This window comes from Aethalodelphis obliquidens, unplaced genomic scaffold (assembly GCF_003676395.1).
Source record: "Aethalodelphis obliquidens isolate GAN/ISIS:26980383/991018 unplaced genomic scaffold, ASM367639v1 scaffold6, whole genome shotgun sequence".
Lineage (NCBI taxonomy): Eukaryota > Metazoa > Chordata > Mammalia > Artiodactyla > Delphinidae > Aethalodelphis > Aethalodelphis obliquidens.
The window spans coordinates 74,906,873-74,927,356 of record NW_020837950.1 but is presented as its reverse complement, the minus strand read 5'-3'; the positions used below and the strand labels follow the sequence as shown (position 1 = coordinate 74,927,356).

The 20,484-nt window shown below is 52.6% G+C and overlaps 1 protein-coding gene across 11 annotated transcripts in view; it reads left to right on the top strand.

Moving 5' to 3' along the window:
* The window catches only part of NSD2 (nuclear receptor binding SET domain protein 2), a 76,414-nt gene that overhangs the window by 38,397 nt on the left and 17,533 nt on the right, over window positions 1-20,484 (top strand). For 6 of the 11 annotated variants that reach the window (XR_003432315.1, XM_027103933.1, XM_027103934.1 and 3 more), the window contains 5 exons: window positions 4,988-5,132; window positions 7,453-7,571; window positions 9,076-9,157; window positions 10,388-10,512; window positions 20,349-20,480. Coding sequence is in view for 8 of the 11 variants with exons in the window: in XM_027103933.1 (XP_026959734.1) it covers window positions 4,988-5,132; window positions 7,453-7,571; window positions 9,076-9,157; window positions 10,388-10,512; window positions 20,349-20,480 (603 nt within the window). In the remaining 3 variants the exon portion in view is untranslated. Of the gene's footprint in view, window positions 1-4,987; window positions 5,133-7,452; window positions 7,572-9,075; window positions 9,158-10,387; window positions 10,513-10,935; window positions 12,123-12,884; window positions 18,584-19,624; window positions 19,765-20,348; window positions 20,481-20,484 lie in introns of those variants that run through there. The other 5 variants (XR_003432317.1, XR_003432316.1, XM_027103939.1 and 2 more) reach the window with 5 other exon arrangements.

Genomic DNA, 20,484 nt, shown 5'->3' with positions numbered 1-20,484 from the left:
TCTTTGCGGGGGGTGAGCCCCATGAGCCCTTCCCCTCCTGTCTGGGTTTGGGTGCTGGTGGGCTTTGATAATTCCATGTTGTCAGAAAAGTGATGGCTACTAGGATATTCTTTACCTGTTATTAACAAGTGTGTTTGTGCTGGCCCTGTAATGAGTAATTCTAGACTTGAATTGAGGAAGCTGCGCCCTGATTCCATCCTGTAGAATAATCTGGGTCTTTCTAGGGGTTTCTTTTTGGAGAGTGGTGGTGCACCCAAGGATGGTTTCTGTTTGGTTGGTAATTGTTAATCAGTGGCCAGCCCTTGAGGGACAGAGCGGACGGAGCCTCCTTTTCTGGGGTCACTAGATAGAAGACTGTGACTGTCAAGGACATTTGGTTGCCACTTGCCTCCTTTTTTTTGCTGCACATTTCCAGCTTTCTTCTTGCAAATGAAGAGCTTCTTGAAACGGGTTGAGCTCTTTGTTAACACGTTTTGATGGTCCGTCTTCGTCCAGCAGGCTTAGCTTGGACGTGCAGCTCCCTCTGCTCCTGAATGCCGCTCCAGGGGCTGGAGGTGGGGGAGAGGCATGTGCTGGGAGACGGGTCCGTGGCCTGTGAGGAGCTGGCGAGGCTGGTGGACAGCTGCCAGCAGCCGTGCCGTGCCCGTGTGTGGTTTGCACACGAGGAGGTGAGAGTGGCTGGGTGAGGCCTCCCGCGAGGGGAGAGAGTTTACTAAGGCACCAGTGTTGGTAGCACTTTTATCAGCAGGTGTTTCTCGCCTCAGTTTCTGATTTCTGAAGCCTCTTCCCACTTTCTCTGTCCCTGATTTTTACAGCTTCATTGGAGTTGCACCACTGTTTTAGGTCTCAGCTCTGCATGAACATTTGTGTTAGGTGTCTGTTGCCGCGTAACAGGTCACCGCAAAGCTTAGTGCCTTAAGAGAGCAACACGCATTGCTTGTCTTGGTGTTTCTGGGTCGGGAGTTTGGGAGCAGCTCAGCTGGGTGGTGCTGCCTCAGGGTCTCTCATGAGGTCGCAGTTAGGGTGTCAGCTGGGGCTGCAGCCTCATCTGAAGGCCAGAGTGGGCCAGAGGACCTTCCTGCAAGGTGCTGCTCTCCACTCGGAGGCCAGTCGTGCCCCCAGCAGGTGGTCACAGGGGGCAGGTGGAGGCCTTCTACGCCCTAGACTTGGAAGTCCTGTGTGGCCGTGTCTGCACCGTCCAGTGGCTCTGCCGGATGGCAGGAGGGAGGCCCGGGGACAGAGGCGAGGCTCGCGGGAGGTTCTCAGAAGACGTGTGAGGAGGCCGGGGGAGGGGCGAGCAACCTCTGAGGAGCCCACGGCGTCCCGGGTCGTGCTGGTGACATTTTAGCTGTGTGGGTTTGTGGGTATTTGGTTTTCCATATATTTTTTTTCCCAAGGAGTGGAAAGGCTTTAATGAACATTACAAAGGGACTGGGTGAGGGGGACACAAACCCCCAATCCAGCCTTTGTTGCCCATTTCAGTGGCTGAGGAGGAGGGGAGGGGCTCCACCCTGCTTAGCTGTTCCCAGGCCCAGAGGCAGCTGGAGGGCGGTCCCTGCAAGTCTCCCCTCCCCGCGAGGGGCTGAGTGCTGCCAGAGCGGGGAGGCCTGAGGCAGCCAGCCGACCTCCAAGGTCAGGGGAGGCCCAGGACCAGGCAGGGGAGTCAGAGGTTGGAAGGGTAGATGGACTGAACAGGAGGGGGCAGCTCTTGGGTCCCCAGACAGCATTGTCACAGAGGGGCCAGGGCCTGCTGGCTCCAGGGACCGAGACCCTCACAAAGGAGCAGCCCCCCTCCCCCTGATCAGCAATGGTCAGGAGAAGGTCTGAGGGACAAGAGAGGACAGGGGCCTGGGTGAGCAGAGGAGGAAGAGCCGCGGGCACGGGCAGGGTGGGACCTGCGGCTCCTGCTGGCGATGAGGTTGGCGGTGGGGCGAGTGATGCTGCCTGTCGGGGTCCAGGACTCGTCGACACGGATGCGCCCGTCGCAGTTGGGCGTTCAGCTTCTGGGCGAGCTTGTGGGCAGCCTTGCGGCCCGCCGAGCCTGTCGGCGTGTGGTCGGGCTTTTTCTGAGGCATCTTCCGGGGGCTGCCCTTGCTCTTGGCCAGGCTGTGCTTGGACACCTACTGTGGAAGTGTCCACCAGGACAACCACCGCCTCCCCCAGCCGCGCGCAGGCATCTCACCACCTCGCTCCACGCGGGGCCTGCTTCCCCCGACCCCCTCCTCCCCTGCGGGCGCCGCGCCTGGGCTCGAGGCTGCCAGGCGGCTGTGCCCGCGCCAGCCGTGATGACTGCTGCTTGTCCGTACTGTTGTGTGTCTCAAACAGTTTATCAGAAACACAGTGGTGGCCGTGGTGGTGGAGCGCTCCGCGTGTTGGAGACCTTGCCAGTACACTGTCGTGAGGAACCGTTCGGCTCTCGTGACAGCACAGCGAGCCCTGTCTCCTGGCTGAGCGCGAGGAGGTGAAGCCACCCCTCCGCAGTGAAGTGACACAGGCGGGAGGCAGACCGGGACCCGGCCCCGACTGTGCCCGCGTGCAGAGCCTGTAGCGGTTGTGCTGTGTGGCGTCCTCATGAGACTGTGCGTTGGGGTGAGCGGTCGTGGCCCTCGTGGGCCCAGCAGAGGTGAGGGTGAAAACGCCTGGGCGCTCCCAGGAGGCGGGCACCGCGGGCCGGCGGCAGCTGTGGCCAGCGCATCTCCTGTCCTGGCGGAGCGCTGCTTGCATGGGTGCGAGCGGGCAGCGCCGGGCTGAGAGCTGAAAGGACGCCTGCAGCCGGCCTGCGGAGGGGGAGGTCTCCGGGCGCGTGGGCCCGTGCAGTCAGCGGGTCCAGCCTGCTGTGCGCCCAGCCTGTGGGGGGCCGTCCGGCGTGTGGCTCAGGCGCATGGGTGCGGGCTGACGGGAGTGGGTGCACCTCTGCCTGGCTGGCGCGCAGCGGCAGGAGTCCCACCCGCGGCGGCCTGGGCTGGGGGCCCTCTGGGATGGAGCGTCAGCGGTGAGCGGACAGGATGGAGAGCCAGGAAGGGTGGGCAGGCACAGGACGTGCAGGAGCGGAGCTGGCCAGCCTGGCACGGGCTTCAGGTGCGAGGGGCAGGGTGACCTCTGGGGCTTCGGAGTCCTGTTTGGGGAAGCAGCTGCGAGCACTTACATTACCCTTCATTCTGATCGGGGATGCTGTGGCCTGGGCTGGGCGACAGCCCCGCAGACGCATGTGCTGTGCTCCAGGAGTCTTGGATCTGCAGCTCTGCATGGAAGCCTTTGCCGCGAGGGTCTCAGATCTTTGATGCTGGAAGTGTTGGGGGCCGCGGGTGGGGTGGCAGGCAGGCTGGGCGGGAGGGGAGGGTGCCCCAAGTTGAGAGGAGAGAGCAGGCGTGTGTGGGGCTGGAGACACCCAGGCAGGCGCAGGATGGGAACAGGGATGCCCGGGGGAGCGTGGGAGCCGGAGCCGGGCTTTGACGTGCAGAGTTGCTGGGGTGCTGGTGTCTGGCAGGGCCAAGGTGGGCGTGTTGAGGCGCGGGGACCCTGGAGGCCGTAGGAAGCCATCTGTGGGGCGGAGTTGTGGATTGGGGCTTGCGTTTGGGGGCAGAGGCTGCCGTGTTGGCTGGGCAAGTAGTAGGTCCAGGTGGTGACAGGAACCAACCCACTGATGAAGTGTCACAGTAAGTCCGTCACAGAGGGCAGTGGAGACACACCTTCCCTTACCCAAGTTACTTCTCAGAGCTGTGGCGGACGAGCCACATTGAACCTGGGCTCTGGCTCCCAAGCCAGCAGCCAGTGCTCGGACGCAGTCGGCAAAGCTTTCTTGGAAGGGCCTGGGGCACAGAGGTCTCTGTTGCACTTCCTCCGCTCTGCTGTCGTAGCCTGCAAACAGCCGCGGAGGACTTGGGAGTTCATGCCTGCGGCCGAGTTCAGAGAAGACTTTACTGTGGGCATTGATGCTCGAATTTCCTCTAATTATCACGTGCTATGAAATATTTCTCCTCTGATTTTTTTTTTTTTTTTTTGCCATGCCGTGTGGCTTGCGGGATCTTAGTTCCCTGACCAGGGATTGAACCCGTGCCCTCAGCAGTGAAAGCCCTGAGTCCTAACCATTGGACCATCGGGGGTTCCCCGATTTTTTTCAACATTTAAAAATGTTAACTCAATTCTTAGTCTATAGGCCGTACGAAAACAGGAAGGTGGGTCAGATCTGCTCTGTGGCTGCGGTTTACGGACCTCGCACCCTGCTGTTGGTGGTCCTCAAAGTCGGGGCACATCAGAACCCATGGGAAACCTTTAAAATAGCAGAAGCAGGTCCGCTGGGTTGGAGCGGCCTTGGCAGGGACCTGAGCACCATAGTTTTACACCCTAACCCCCTCCCCCCGCCCCGCACCGATTATCACAGTGCACGGCCCGGACCCACTCCTCACAGCCCAGTGACGGGGCTCTTCTGGAGACCTTGTGAAGATGCGCGTCCCCGGAGCGGGGCCTGAGGATCTGCATCTCCTGTGTGCTGCAGGGCCTGGGAGCTCTGTGTCCCGGCTGTGAGGAGTGGCTGTCTCAGGGTGCAGCGGGGCGGGGCTCCTTGGCCACGTCTACGCCCTCCTGAGCGCGGACCTGAAAGGAGGAGGGTTGGTGCTACAGCCAGTGAGAAAACCAGCCAAGGGCTCGCCCCTGCACCCAGAGGTGGTGTTTCCTCCTGCTGGCTACTCAAGGCTGCCTAGGAAATTGCAAGTTACCGACAGTTTAGTGATTTTGGAAAAGTTTACTTTTTCTCTTATCACTTATCATTGCCTGCATTTACACAAATAAGCTGGAATTGTTTCCACCAGCGCTGTTTTCAATGAGTTACACATCAGTTAAACACTGTTTTTGTTTGAAGCCTTTATGGGACATAGTTCCATGACGTGGGAGTGAGAGCACCACGTGCTGAGTAGCCAGGGGCCGTGCCGCGCGCATTGTGTGAGTTCGGGCGTCCAGCCTTCCTATCGCACCTTTCCTGTGTCCGCAGGTTGTCGCTGAGCACCCGGACGCCTCTGCCGAGGAGATTGAAGAGCTGCTTGGATCCCAGTGGAATATGCTCAACGAGAAACAGAAAGCACGCTATCACACCAAGTTTGCCCTCGTGGCCCCGTCCCCGTCTGAAGAAGACTCTGGTAACCGTAGCTCTGTGCTCATGTCCTCTGCGTAGCCGTGGTGTGTGCCGTGTGGCGGCCTGCGCTCCGGCTCTGACCCGAGTGCAGCGGTCACAGTAAAGCAACCTCCGCTGCCTGGTCTCCTTGCTCGTTGTCGCCAGAGCTGTTCCATGGGATCCTCTGTGGCCCTGCGGGCCCCTCGTTCTCCTGCCCCTGCAGCCTGTGTGGGAGGTGTGGTGAGGGAGCAGAAGGGAGGCACGGAGTCCAGGCGGCCTCCAGGGCCGAGGCTCACGTGACGGGCCGGGGTCAGACCTCAGGCCTTTGTCCTGCAGCGAGGCTGCCGTCCCGGCTGGGGCTGCGCCTGCACCTTGTGGGGGGCTTCCCACTGTGGGCAGGCGCTCTGGCCCTGGGGCTGGCCGTTCATGGCCTGTTGGCCTGAGAGCTCACAGGGTGAGGAGGGTGACCGTGGACTGACGTTGAATGTGGGTAGCCTCTGGTTCTTTTCTTAGGCCTTCAGGGCGAAGAAACAAAAAGTGCCGCTCTGCCCTGGCCTATGGTAAGAGAAGGGAGGCTTAATGCTGTGAGCTCTGGGGAAGACAGGTCACCACGGTTGGGTGTGTCCTCCCTGCCTGTGGGAAACTGACACCTGTAATGGGAAGATAAGTGTGATGTGTTTGGGCATACGAAAGAATTCTGCATCTCTCAAGGCTCGTCATTGAAGAGTCGTGCAGAGGCCTCCAGACCCGCCTGACAGGGTGCTTCGTGGGCACGAGCTTCGTGGGCACGAGCTCGGTCAGCACCGAGGTGGCCTACATCCGTGTTGCCTTCCTGTTCTGTTCGCACGTGTTCCCATCTTGATTTTAGGGCTTTCTAGAACTCCACAGCAACCATCTAATGATATCAATAGTGAACTTCATTCAAGTTGTTCAGGGTTTGTTGCGAATACTACGATTTAGAATAGGGAGGATGTTTAGGATTTGTGTATTTTCTTTAAAAGGCAAGAAGTTTACCAGACTCTATCAGTACACTACATCTAGAAAAGTGTCCTTTTCAGTGACTGCCGATTTAAGAATAGTCAGGTTTTACTGAAGCCAGATTCACCTTATCCTTGAAGAGTGAGTGTGACTTGATTGTGTGTCCCACTTTGTCACCATCCCGAGTACTTGGCAGACAGGAGCATGGGTGGTCCCTGCCCCCAGTGTGTGTAAGGTGTGTGTTTGCCCTGCAGGCCTTGAGCCCTCCCTCTCAGGGACCCCAAGATGATGGGCCATGGTGTCAGCTGTCCCATCCTTTCAGTGTCAGGAATTCAGACAGATGCCCATCTTGCTCATCTCTGTAAGAAACGACCGCTGCCTCATCCCGACACAGGGGGAGGACCTTATGTAGAGGGCGAAGGACTACAACTTCACCTCCCCTGGGGGCTGTACCTAGTGCACACGTGCTGAGGAGGTGCTGGCAGGCCCGTGGATCCACAGCCACCGCTCCACAGGCCTCTCCTGGTGTTCCCCTGAGGCCAGCCCAGAGCTTAGTGAAGGCCACTCTCAGGCCGGCTTATGCCAGTCTGGTACTGGCAGCTGGTGAGGCCAGCGCTCCGGTTCTGCTCTTCTCTTGCAATGTTGGGCCTGGACCTGAGGCGGAGCCCCGGGCCCGTATCAGTCCAGGGCTGCTGGACGCAGGGACCTGAGCCTCCTGGCGGGTGTGCTCCGCCCCCCTCCGTAGGGTTTGAGGACAACACTGCCCTCCCAGGAGATGTTTGGTGAACAGTCCAGGAGCAAACCCTGAACCTCTGTAAAGCAGTCCTGCAAATGGAGACACTGGATTTGTGTTAAATAAACCTTGGCGTGTTCAAATTAGTCCTCTCTCTAGAATCTGCATTCTTACCTTACGTCTTGTTTTTCTGTCAGTACTGTTCGGACACCTTAAGTCTCAGATTAGGTGGTCTCCCTGAGGACACCTAACATGTGGCACAGTTAAGCAAACATGTAGAAGGCGCTTAGTCTGCAGATACACATGGATTGTTTCACTTAAGATGCTTCTTTAAGGAAATGTGTTAACGGATTTTGTAAAAATACTGGGTTATATTTAGATTTAATGCTATAGTACATTAAAGTGTAACAGATACCAATATAATAATCCCTAGATGAGATAAGGATTTTCTACTTGCCATTTGGAAAGTGCAGAGGTTTGACCTGTGGTACTTAGGCCCTGAGGAAATGAACAGGGTTTCAGGAGGCCCATCGCTGCTGGAGCTACACGCTGAAGGCGCTGGGCAGCTGCTCGGTGCTCTAGAGGACAGCTGTGGAGGGTTTTTCATGTAAGTTTCCCCCATCCCCATTCCAAGGTAACTTAAACGGGAAAAAAAGAAACCACACGAAGAGGACACAGGACCCTATAGAAGATGCTGAAGTTGAGGACGCTCCCAGGAAGAGACTCAGGACCGACAGGCACAGTCTTCGGAAGGTAATTACGTCCTGGGTGGGCCTGGCTGCGGGAACCAGTTCCCCCGGGCCACAGGCGGGATGCGGGGAGGCGTCCTCCGCAGGCGTCAGCTGGAGACTGGGGCTGGCCTTCCCCTTGGAGCTTCTTCAAGAAGGCCGCTGAGGAGAGCAAGCTTTTATCTGCCAGGGAATTTAACACATCCCAACACTGAATAATTCTTGATGTTCAGATTCAACAAAATTGTGTACTTAAAATGACTCTTGAATGTAGGGCATATTATTCAGTGTATAAATAATGAGTTGACAGGAGAACATCAAAATCCACTGTATGTTATGCTTCATAAGAAGTTTAAAAATCCATTAAAGGCATTGAAATAGGTTTTATGAACCTATTTCATGGACAGGAGAGCACTCTCCCGGGGCACCTGTCAGGTGTCCAGCAATGAGCTAGGTAATGAGCTAGGTAACACTGACGTGTGCAATTACCTGGGAGCACATATTCAGTTTCTCCTCTGGCCACCTGCCGTTGAAGTGGTCCTTTACTGGCAGTCATGCTGACACTGGTTGCTTTGAAATATTTGTATAAAGGATTTACCTAAAAAAAAAAAAAAAATGTGTGTGACCCTGGACATTTGAAATACCAAAATTCACATTAAGTAGCTAGACAGAAATTTTACTAACTAGTAGCTCAGGAAATAGCAGATGATTTTTCAAGAGAGTAGTGTTGAGTTTGATTTTTATAAACCCAAGCTGATAAGCCATGTCAGGTATAATTCCTAATATGCTTTGAGCACTTGGATGGGCCAGGTGGCATTCCCAGTGCTGGGCACCTGTTACCTTGTCCCCGGTCTTGTGGCCCATCCCTGCTGGAGTCCGGGGCAAACTCGGCCTCCTGGGCGGCAGGTGGCTGTGAGGCAGTGGTGCCCCAGTGCTGTCCAGACTGCATTGTTGGAACCCTGAGGGCTAGGCCGTCTTCGTGGCAGCTTCGTGTGTGCGCTGTTTCCTGTCGTGAAATGTGCTTCCGGATGGTCTCGGTTTGTGAGCTTTGTCTGGGGCTCATCTCAGGATTGGAAATGGTCCGCCTGGTGGGCTGGAGCGAACCGGGCGCACTCCTCATGGACTGGGCTCCCCTAGGGCAGAAGTGGCGCTCCCTCCGGTTCGCTGCACTCTGAACCCAGAGGACGGTTGGTAGCATGTCGAGGAGCCTCATTCCAGGTTCTCAGAGTGGCTGGTTAGGTCAGGGTTGGCCTGGCCCCTGCCCCTCCCTCCCAGCAGCTGTCAGAGTGGGGCGGGTGGGCAGGGGAGGATCGGCCCAGTGACGGAGAGGGTGTCAGCTGGGCGGCCACAGTCGCTGACTGTGCAGAGCACGCCTCCGCAGGAAGACGTTTCTGTCACACGGCTTTTCAGCAGCCTGTGTTCGTTCACATTGGAGACTTTTCCCCTTTCTTTCCTTTTTCTTTTTCTTTGTTCTCCCTTCCTTCTTTCCTCCCTTCGCCCCCCCCCCCCCAACCCCCCTTTTATAACAGAGAGAGACGTTCACAGACAAAACATCCCGCACAGGCTCTTGCAAGGCCATCGAGGCAGCCTCCTCGCTCAAGAGCCAGGCAGGTAATGTGGGCGGCGCTCCTTCCAGGTCCCCTGGGCTGGCGGTGGGCGGCCGGCCTGGTCCTGTCCTCGGGGAGCCCCCCTGGGGGGGGTGGTGGAGCCAGGGATGAGCGTGTGAGCAGGAAGCTGGGACCTAGAGGGGGCGGTGGGAGGAGGTTCTCATGCGGTTAAGGGTGAAGTGCTTTAGTGTGAAGTTGTTTTCATGGTCAGCAAGTGTCATTGAGGTCACTCTTCTGCTGACTTCTACTTGGCTGTATTGTTTTCAGTTTAAATTATATTAGAGAAGTGATTCGGATCAGAAATGTCCAGGTTTCTGACTTGATGGTACCAGTTGTTGCTGTAAATCCCACTGTTTTTAGTACCCACTTCTCCATGTATATTAGCTAAAAAGCAAAAGTAATGACTGGTTATTTCTGTTCTACATGTTGAAGAAACTAGCTTAAAATGTTTGTGAAAAATAACTGTCAAAACAATGAAGGGGGAATCAGGTCACTTTTTACCTTTTCATTAATTATCTTTTTGATGTATCTGTCTGGTAGTTCATTAAAGAAAGCTTACCATCTCCAAATCATAATAAGAAAGGAAAATAAAATTCAGAGTAAGTGAAGATTGGAAATGGCTCTGTTTCCCTTATTTTGCATAAAGAGCTGTACTGGTTTTTAAAAATTAATTGAACAGACTGTTTTAAAAAAACAGACGTTTGTGAACAATTTGAACACTGAGTGAACATTTGATGATAGAAAGGGTTGTTACTTTTAAGTGTGATAGTGCTGTTGTGGCCGCATTCAGACCTTACGTGCAGAGGCGCTCTAGCTTCCCATGGGTAAAACCACATGCCTGGGATCTGCTGCAGAAGAGCCGGCAGGGGGACGCGGCGCCAGGCGTGGGTGGACTGGTGTGGCCCAGGTGGTGGGTTGGGGGCCGGGCAGGGGGACCTGACATCAGGCTTGGGTGGACTGGTGTGGCCCAGGCGGGGCTTTGGGGGCGGGGTAGGGGACGTGGCACCAGGCGTGGGTAGACTGGTGTGGCCCAGGCGTGGGTTTGGGGACCGGGCAGGGGGACGTGGGAGTTCACTGTCCAGCTCATCAGCCCTGATTTTTCCACAACAAAAAGTTAAGCCCAGAAAATCCATCTTCAGAAACTTCATTTATTAGCGGGGTACTTTTAAAGCAGGAAAGAGATTGAGGGTTTAAGGTTTCAAACTTTACTTTATAAACCAAAATTATCTTACAGCCACAAAACATCTGTCTGACGCCTGCAAACCCCTGAAGAAGCGGCACCGGGCCCCCGCAGCGGCGTCTGCGTCGCTCGCCTTCAGCAAAAGCTCCTCTCCTTCCGCGTCCTTAACTGAGAACGAGGTAAACTCATAATAATAGTGACCACCACGCACGCACACAGAGGCCGCTTAGCTCCCCACACTGAAGTGTGATAAAGGGCAGGCTTAATCAGCGTGACACGGGTGTTCTCCACAGACGCAGGGAGGTTAGGTGCTCTGAGCCGTGTCTGTTTCAGAGAGAAATACACACACACACGGTGTATGCGTAAATGTACGTGGCTGTACTTCAGTATTGATGCTTTTAATTGTGCTTGAAATCTGTCTTCAAGATGTTGGTTCTGTGATTTTTCACCCGGTCCTAACCTGACAGCGTGAGCGGGGCTGCCCGCGGGGCTGGTGTGCTCACGCAGCGGGATGGCGGGGCCCACACGCTGTGCACGTGCCTTGTGCCTTCCGTGACTTTGGGTCCACAGCTTTGGTCCTTTAAATTCTGGCATGTTTTTAGGTCCCTGAGTGTCGAGGTGAGTCAGGACTGCCGTGGTAATGTGACTTCTCTTTTCTGGACTCGGAAAGTATCCGCTAGTGAAATTGTAGCTGTTTGAGTCTCTCACACTTCACTGTATCATGACATCTAGAGCATCATCAAATCTGAAGTCTTTGCCGTTAATAAAAACAAAATGAAAAGCAGCCTCAGAATGTAGGTATGGCCCTTTTTTGTCCAGAGGGAGTCTGGGATTCCCAGCTGTAGAGACTACCCAAGGAGCTTGTTGTCGAGTCTTAATTTCTTGTTATTTTGTTCCCTGTGATTCTTCTTCTCATTGTAGACGTGAGTCCTGTTTTTAGACTATCTGTGAAGAGATGCTCACCTTGGGCTTTTTCGGAACAGGGTAGTGAGGCAGGGAGTGGGTCAGAAGGCGGCACTTCTGATGTGGTCTCCACTGTGGTCCATGGTGGGGACGGGGTGTCCCCTGCTCTCTCAGCATCAGCTGCTTATGCCCATTAGAGGGGGCCGGGCCTTCGGGGGTGGGCTTCTGCTCTCGCAGGCGTGCAGGGGCCTCGGGGCGGTGTGGGGTGGTGCTCTCGGCCAGTCTTAGTGGGTGTAGGTAACTGAACATTTCTTACATTTGGGCACGGTCAAGACAACACAGGAAGAATTCGCTGAGCTCCTGGGAGCTTACTGAGACATGAAAAGGCAAATTCTATACAAAACGTTTTTCCTAGTTTTCTTGTCCAAGTTCAGATTAGTATCCTAAAAAGTTAAATAAAAGGTGGTCTGCAGTTCTAAAGAGGAATACTAAAAGTTTCAGTTCCACAGACCCTGTCACTTAAGGCAGTTTGTTTAAAACACTTTTTAATGAGTTTTTCTGGCATCATATTTTGGCCCACGTATTTGGTGGAGTTTTTACTTCCACTGCTGTCAGATACCATCAAAAGAAAAACACTGAGGCCGCTGGGATCTTGTCTGTTGTTCCTGGTCGTGAGTCGTGTGGGTTAGAGGCGTGGATCTAGAGCAGCTCACCGTGGGGCCAGGATGGCGGCTAGAGGGTGAAACATGTTTGTCAGACACACCTGACGGTCTGACATTGGTTTTGACCAGGATGAGTTTCATCTTCCTGGCTTAGACATTTGTTCTGAACTTGGGAAGACTTAGATGAAGCATTTTACAATCATTAGGCTTAATTGATTTTTAATTCTTTAGAACTTCAGAAGTAGATTATTAAATACATTTATATTAAATACATTAAAATCATACACCATTTTGCATCTTGAAGGTGGTACATAGATTCTATAGTGTGCATTCTGTTCCTTACATAAAAACATTTAAGTTACTAGGCTTTTTCTATCAGGCCACTTTTGTGCAGTTTATATAAATCTCACATTAGAGTTCATTTTTATTAAAACCGCTTTAGGTGAACAAGAAGGCTTGTCTGTTTCTGTGTTAACACTACTGAACTACAGTGCACATTTACGACGTCTGCCAGGCTAAGTGCCTTTTAGCACGAGAGACAAAGCGCAGTGTTGTAAAGAAACATTCTAGAAGCCGCTAGGTCCGGTTCTGGTGGGCACTGGGCGACCATGGGGCTGCTGTGTGCAGGGTTCAGACTGGCCCCTTATTCGGGGTGAGTCACATGCCCTTTGCATGTTTATATTCTCTCCTTTCAACACCATTGATTAAAATAAGGAATTTTCATAGGGTTGGTGTTTCAAGACATTTTAGGTCATGTTGTGGTCTAAATTCCTCTCACACAAGGTATATGTGATCAATAAAACCTTACATTAGAATAGTTATTCCATAGTAGTACTGCATCCCCTAATGAGGAGGACAGATTAAAATCACACACTTGCATGACAAAGGCCTGGGAAGTAATTAATGTGATTTAAGTGTTTTGTAATTTCATTTCTTATTCCCTTAGTAGAGCAAATTCTTATTTTTTTCGCCTTTACTGGTAACAGCTTTTATGGGAGCCCACACCAGCCAAGTTGGATTTGAACTCAGCTGCTCTGTACTGCACTTAAAATGATGTAATTTTCCAAGATGTCTGCTGCAGGCGGCGTGTCATCGTGCACACTCAGTGGCATTCCTTTCACAATCAGTTATGGAAGATGTGTGATAATCTGTTTTTACTGGTATTAATAACACATACAATGAAGAAAACAGATAACAAATTTTAAGACCAAGGTAAGATACCTAATCAAGGCCATTTAACCAATCACATTCATCTCATAACAGAAACACATTCATATTCCAGTGGTCAATGTAGATTTCAAGTTGAAAGGATGCCCTCGATCAGGGGCTGTCCTGGGCGTGTGACAAGGACAGCACACTGAAGAGGTTCATCCTGTTAGAGGTCGTTTTTCTCCTCTAGTTCATAACTTAACTGAATTTTTATTGAAAAAAATGTCAGCACCTGTACCTTCAAAAATGAACAAACAGCACACATTAAAAAGAGTCCTCGTTGACTGTTCTCATTGCTAATGGAATGTATTCAATCCTGTAGATAGTGAACTAATTTCCAACATAAAAGGCAGGAAGACTTTTGATTCTGTCTTTTTTTACTAAACAGTTTTACTATGACACTAGCTATAGTAAATTTGTAGGAAAAAAATGTCATTTACAGTATCATTGTGAACCATTTAACTCTTTTGATTCAATAACCCTTATCCGGGGGGGGGTCCTATAATCAGGTTATTTACACCAACCTCTTCATTGGTTGCTTTTGTAGAACATGAGCCATTATATTAAATGTCTCAATCTTGGGTGACCACCTGGTGTGCCCCAGGGTGTCCGCATGTTTGCATGGTGAGGAAAGGCCTCCGTGCCCTTCAGGTCATAGAGGCGGGAGGGCTCTTCACGTTACCAGGCCGGTAGCACTCGGTTCATTCCGAGTGGACTCTTCAGGTGTGTTTTTCCTTTAATGAGAGTTTCTCACTAATACTTGTGTTCTAAACCATTAAGTAGTGTAACGCATGTAAAACACTTGGGGTGCCTGGCGCCTTGCAAGGACTTAGTGGTTCGCTATTGTGACAATAATGGTTATAACAATAAAAATAATAAAATCACCATCATTCCATTTTTATCCAAAAGTATAAATTTTGCTTCGGCATGAAAAGCAATCCTCTTGCCTGCACTGTGCGCGTGGGGATAAAGTAACCCTAGAAGCGGCACACGCCGGGCTTGACTGATGCTTCCGGGTACAGGACGGTGGCTGGGGGCGCGACTCTGCTCAGACTCCGTGGACACGGGGCCTCCAGGACGGCCTCAGTCACGCTGTCCCTAAGGGACGTGGAGGAGCTCGGGACTGATGAGGGTTCTCAGAGAACCAGTCACTAAATTTTAAAATGTGGAAGAACGGTGGTGTAAAAATGACCCTAGTTCAAGAAGCCATTACCCAAAGTAAAGACTCGAGCCTGGAAGGCCTTTGACAGTCAGGATTAAGAGACTTGTTTGAAATTATGGCATGATGGATTTTGAGTTGGTAGCTAGCCAGCGACCGACACGTGATGGGTGGGTTAGGAGCCAGCAGAGAAAGGGGCGCCTTCCTTTTTGATGGGGATGACTCGATGCTGTGTCCACAGGAGCAGCGTAGACTTAGCCTCAGCTGAGTAAATAGGGGTGAGTGCAGGAGAGGGGGAGGGGGCGACGCAGTGTGTCTCAGCGCTGGTTGGGGGGGAGCTCATCCCAAGGCAGGCGGGAAGGTGCCCTGCAGGCAGAGGCAGATGTAGTCAGCATTGTTGTGGTCTCGCTGAGGAGTGCTGGTGGGGGGCAGAGTTCCCGAGAGGGCCTGCCCACAGCTTCCCGAAGGAGGGGAGTGGAAGGGGCTCCTGCTTTGAAAGAGCTTAGGGTCAGGCAGTAGTTTGTCTGCAGGAGTACAGATTCATTACGCTGCTGTTTAGCGTGGAACGTCTTCATTTCCTAAGGTCAAAGTAACGCTGATTCACCCTGGTCTTTGGTCATTTGAGCTGACAGTTGTTGAGGTGACTGGCTATATCATGCACAGAGTCACTGCCGTGACCGCTCCTTCCACGTGCCACGCTTGGGCCTGGTGGGGAGGTGGCTGCGAGGAGGGCCTCTGGAACAAAACGGGAGGCCACAGGCGGACACTAGTCTGAGTGTACAGAAGCTGAGATGGTAGCTGTTCCAGAGATGAAGGTAGCCCGCGGTACCGGAGCGGCCCCCCTGGGCCCGTGCCGTGTTGGGTAGAGCTGCTCCCACTGCCGCCCCGGACTCCTGTCTCCTTGTACACCTTTCCCAGAGTCTTCAGCTGTGGGGGACTCAGGTGGCTGCCTCTCAGCCCTCTCTTCAGCATCTCGCGCATTTATACCTCCCAACTGAAAGTAGCCTCACTGTTTTAAAGAGGATATTCCTAAAAACCGACAAGAAACCTAAGTGAAGTTTCACAAGGAAGCAGAGTTTCAGAAACGTAAGGCAAAAGGGTGGCTTTTTGCCGTGTGTGAGTGTGGGAGGGTTAGCCTGCTCCCGGGTGGTCTCTGTGAGGTCCCCGTCCCAGCGTTAGCTGTGCTTGATGCCGTGGTTTTCATGGGAAGTCCACGCAGAACCACAGGAACGTTTCAAGTGGAGTGCTCAGGGCCGGGGAGTGGGACGGCGGGGGCGGGGGGGGGGGGGGTTGGCCATTTCAAGAGGTTGCCGTGGTAGGGGACGGGAGCAGCTGAATACACCGGAGGAGAGGACAGCAGAAAGGCGAGGTTTGCCGCCCCTCTCGGTCTCCTGGGCCCTGGTCTGCTCCCCCAGGGTTAGGTCTGGGTTGTGTGAGCGTGGCCAGACTGGGGGTGACTCTCATACCTATCGAGTCTGTCTTAGAAATGTTCTAACGAAAAGCCAGACTGTAAATTAGCATCCACTTCCGAAAACATAAAAGGTGCCCAGGTGTGGGCTTAAAATTAGGGTTCTCCACCAAAAGCCTGGACGTTGGGCCCACTGTGGCAGATGAAGAGCTGAGATTTTGTTCATCATTTCAGTGTTTTATATAAAGGAGCGTCCTCTGTCCATTTGATGAGTCCAGTAGAAGGAGCAGTGCTTGCCTGGAGGGTGACTCTTGGCTGGCTTGGGCGAGGCCTCGTGCGGCCCAAGGTGGGCAAGAAGGCACCCCCCCAGCCCCGGCCCAGGAGGGACTCCTGTCTGAAAGGGGAGCTGGGGAGGACAGTCACTGTGACTTCGGCAAGTGTGCCCGATCCCTTTTCCATTTGGTTGTTTCTGACTCAGCTCCTTTCTGAAGCTCCTCTGCTCCTTTCAGGTGTTAGTTCACGTTGAAGGTTGTTCTGGTCACAGCTGGTCGTTTGTTTGTGGACGTGTGAGAGCGGCCTTGACTTAGTGTGGAACTAGCATTTCTGCTTTAAAATCAATAGCTTCACCACCTCGGCTTTTAGAAACCTGTGAACAGAAGTAGTAGTTGTTGAGGACTCAGTTTTATCTTTTAGATTATGAATCTAAATTACAGTCTTCTGCTGAAAGAACCGAAATATCACTATCTTATTAGAAAAGGTTTCTCAAAATGCTCTCAAATCTATGATTGGCTTTCCTTTTTTTTTTTTTTTAAGAAATATGCTGACTCTTGTATATTTTAGGATTTTTGGTCAGTGAAATTGATTTTCATCCTTTTAAGTACTGTTTTTGCTGTTTTACCTAGAATATTAGAAATTAGTGCTGATTTGCTTGCCAGTGATGGGAAGTTGGGTGTCCTTTGCAGGTAACAAACACATGCCTTGCATCCCTCCATCTTGTTGCTTGTACTGCCAGGGTCAGGGGCCACTCACTTTGGGCATTTCCACCAGCGAGGACACCCTGGGGGGCCCTCCCGCCTGCTCAGTGTCTGTTCAGGAACCAGACAGGCCTCATCTTGTGAGATGCCTTTGTAGCTACCTGGTTACCTGGTAGATCCATGGCTACAGTGTTTTCTGGCCTGAATGTAGGTGTTGGGGTTTTGCATATAATTCTTTGGCATGTGTTTCGAAGCATGTGCTAACCGTCTGGGGCATATTGCACCTTCCAGAAACGGCTGAGGCTGGGGAGGGCAGCCCGGCCCATCAGTGGGGGTGGGGTGGGTCGCTCAGCGCTGGCCCCTCCCCAGCTCCCCTCTCTAGCCCACTCTCTGTGGGACAGCCCCCGCTGGGGACACAGTTGGGACAATGTTGGGTTGATAGGACATTTTAGAGACTCATTTTATCTGTGACGAGGGCTGGCCTTGCGTCTGGAACAGCAGCCCCACGGCCTGCCTGGTCACCACGTGGTTCTCACTGTCACCTCCTGGGGCTGTCGGCTCTCACAGGAGCTGCCTGGTTAGAAGGTGGGTGTGAGGATAGTGCCAGGGTGTGTTCCCATGACTCAGACCTGGACTTTAGGGGCAGCTAGGAAGGGTCGAGCTGTGTCATCTAGAGGGGTTGCTTTAATACAGTTCAATAACTTTTGTTTGAATTGTAGTATTTCAGGTGATGAATGACTAATTTACAAATTACTTTAATCCCACCCTAATATTTCACTGTGATATTAACTTGGAAGACCTGTTTGAGATTAGTCTTTTGACTTTAAGCTCATTAAATCTCCTGGGCACAGGATTCGTATCATTTGTCAATCCAAAATCCTATGTGAACACACTTCTAGTTATCTGTTTCTTCCTTTACAAAAGCGTAACTTAAACATAAAAGTAATGTTGGTTTATAGAAATATCTGTTGTTCAAGGTCTGTAATTGTATTTTAAAAATGATGTAGTGTTCAACTTGTGAAGGGATGTGTTTTGTTAAAAGATTTGAACCTCACTGTAACTCTGTCCGAGGCGTAGGGGACTGCTCTCCAGCCCCGGCAGGGAGGGACCTGCCTGGGATGCGCACGAGTCGCTTCTCGAAGTCGGTTTAAATGTGTTCACTAGGTTACATTATGTTCGTTAATAATCATCCTGAAAAATCCCTGTAATGATCACGGAGACCACATTCTCTGCCCGTAGAGGAATGTATTTCTGAGGCAAACGGGCAGTTCCGTGCTGTCACATACTGAGTAGAGTAGAGTATTTTCAGACTGGAGGAAACTGGAAAGTCAGGAGCTAAGCTGCTGGTCGCGCAGCCGCAGGCATGGCTCTGGCGGATTCGGGCGCGGCGGGAAGTGCCCGGCAGTCCGCGTCCGTCCACTCAGTCACTGCGTTTTTCTCTTTCCGAATGCATCCTATTGGATATGGAATAGACCGTAGAGGTCGTAGCCTGAGATTTGGGACTGTGTTGGGACCGTGCAGGTGAATGTGTCGCTTTCACAAACGCATCTCCGAGTAAGTACCGGCCCCTGGTGCACGTGGAGGTGGAGCCTGCAGCCGGAGCCAGGTGCCCGCCCGCTCTGCCCTCAGACCCCCGGCCGGCCGCGTGCTAGGGGTCCGCTGAGTCGCGGGGAAGGGGTGCGGTGGGATGGAAGCTGGACCCTCCCGCGCCCGTCACGGACTGTGCTGTTGTAAGGTCTGATGCTGTGTGTGTATCTTAGACCCATCAGGACATGCGCCTTGTGTGTGTCGTGAACATTTATACTTCCATTCAAAATATGTATTCAGTGTTTATTTCCTCAAACCAGACTTTGTTAATTTAGGAAATATCTCCAAGTGGAAACGTGCTCACTTTTTCTGTAAATCTTAAATAAAAGGTGCTGTTCCTTCCTTTGACCCAGGACTGGTCTGTGTTTTCTGTCTTTCTCTCCGTGCATTTTTTCTTTCTCTTTTTTCCTTTTTTTTTTTCTTTTTTCTTTTTCTTTTTTTTTCTTTTTTTTTTTTTAGCTTTTAAATTTGTTGCAGCCACGTTGAGGGAAGAACCTGGGTTGGTGGGTCGGGCACCGGGCTCTTCCCTGGAGCCCACGTGAAGGCCCTTTCTTTGGGCCTCGGTTCTCAGGCGGCCTAGTGGGACCAGGGCCAGCGGGGCTGCTGCCCTTCCCAGTGCCCGGCTGCCCCAGCACCTGCTACAGACTCGCCTCAGGTGCTCGCCCCCATCTGTGACCCTGCATCTGACAGACACGTTGAATTGGGGTTTGAACTCAGAGCATTCTTCCAGTTTACTGCCTTCTTTCGGGTGTCAGTGTGGAGGGTTAGGAGGTGAGCCGTAGGGGAGGGCTCCACTGGGCAGCCTCGCGGCAGCGGGCTGAGACCTGTGCTGTAGTGCTGTTCACGCTGTCAAGCCTAGGAGAGCATCCAGGCTGGCATGGTGGCCCACACACCCGTCACCCTGCCACCGGTGCCAAGTCAGCCAACACATCCCTCGAAAAAGTCAGCCCACTTTAACACCAGGTTCTGAGTCAGCAAAAACCCCTTTGTTTTATCAGGGCTTTTCCTTCTGCTGCTCCCCGTAATTTCAGGGAGGTAAATCTGGGAACATTTCACTGCTGAGGCTACGGAATTGGGTCAATGGCCTGCTGGGGTTCCTTTTGTTTTTGGTGTTTTTTTTTTTTTAAAAAAAACAGTGTGGCCCGATTCCATTTCTAGCTTTGTGTTCACCGGCAACCAGCAAGCCTAGATCATACTTACTGGTTGCTGTGATTACTGAGGTGTGCAGGAAATGCAGCTTATACGTTTGCTCTGTTGAAAAATTCAGTTTTCAACATTTATTTGATAAACATCAGATAAATACCAAATGTGTTTTTAGGCTTTAAACAAACCTGAATTTTATATATGAGAAAGTTTTCTGACTAAAGATTTATTGATTTCTATTTAAAGATTTGCTATTGCTGGTCAAGTGAGGGAAAAAGCCGTGTACAGTGATGAGGGGAGGCTGTAGCCCGGCCTCACTCATCGCTGGTAAATGAAGGCGAGACGGACGGAACACGGCCCGTGAGTCACCGCATTTGCTCCGAGTCCCCGTCTCTCCGCCTGTCGCGCGGACTGCCGTGGGCACAGGCGGCAGCGTGTGCCCCCTCCCCACCTGTCCCCGTGGGGGGAGGCGAACGGGCGGGCGGTCAGTTACGGGTGCGATGAGTCTGGAAGACCGGCTCCTGACCTCGGTGAGCACGCGCGTCCCGGGTCGCCGACCGTCTGACCACGGTCGGAGTGACACGATCGCGCCACCAAGGCCTGCACTTGACACAAAAGCATGTTGGAGGTTAACTTGTTTCCCTTCCCTTAAGGTAGTTGAACCTTTAGCAGATCGGGTAAGAAAAGCCAAGATTCTGGGTCCCCAAGCCCGTCTTAGGTCACCTACTAGACCAAATTGGGTTTTCATAAAAGTTACTTCACTTTTAAGGAATGGGGAGAGGCTGTTGAGCCTTGTGCCCCTTGCGCACATTGTGTACCAAAAGTCAAGCGGGTTGGAGCCCGTTTCCGAATTTGTACACAGCTTATCGGCAAGTGTGTTGTCACGGACACCAGTGGTGGCCGCGTGTGAGGGGAGCTGGCGGGGCTGCTGGCGGCCACTGTGAACTGTCGTCCGCCTCTTTCCTCCCAGGTCTCGGATGGCCCCGGAGACGAGCCCCCGGAGTCCCCAGACGAGAGTGCGGACGAAACCCAGACCGAAGTGTCCGTCTCGTCTAAAAGGTCTGAACGAGGAGTGACCGCCAAGAAGGAGCACGTGTGTCAGGTGA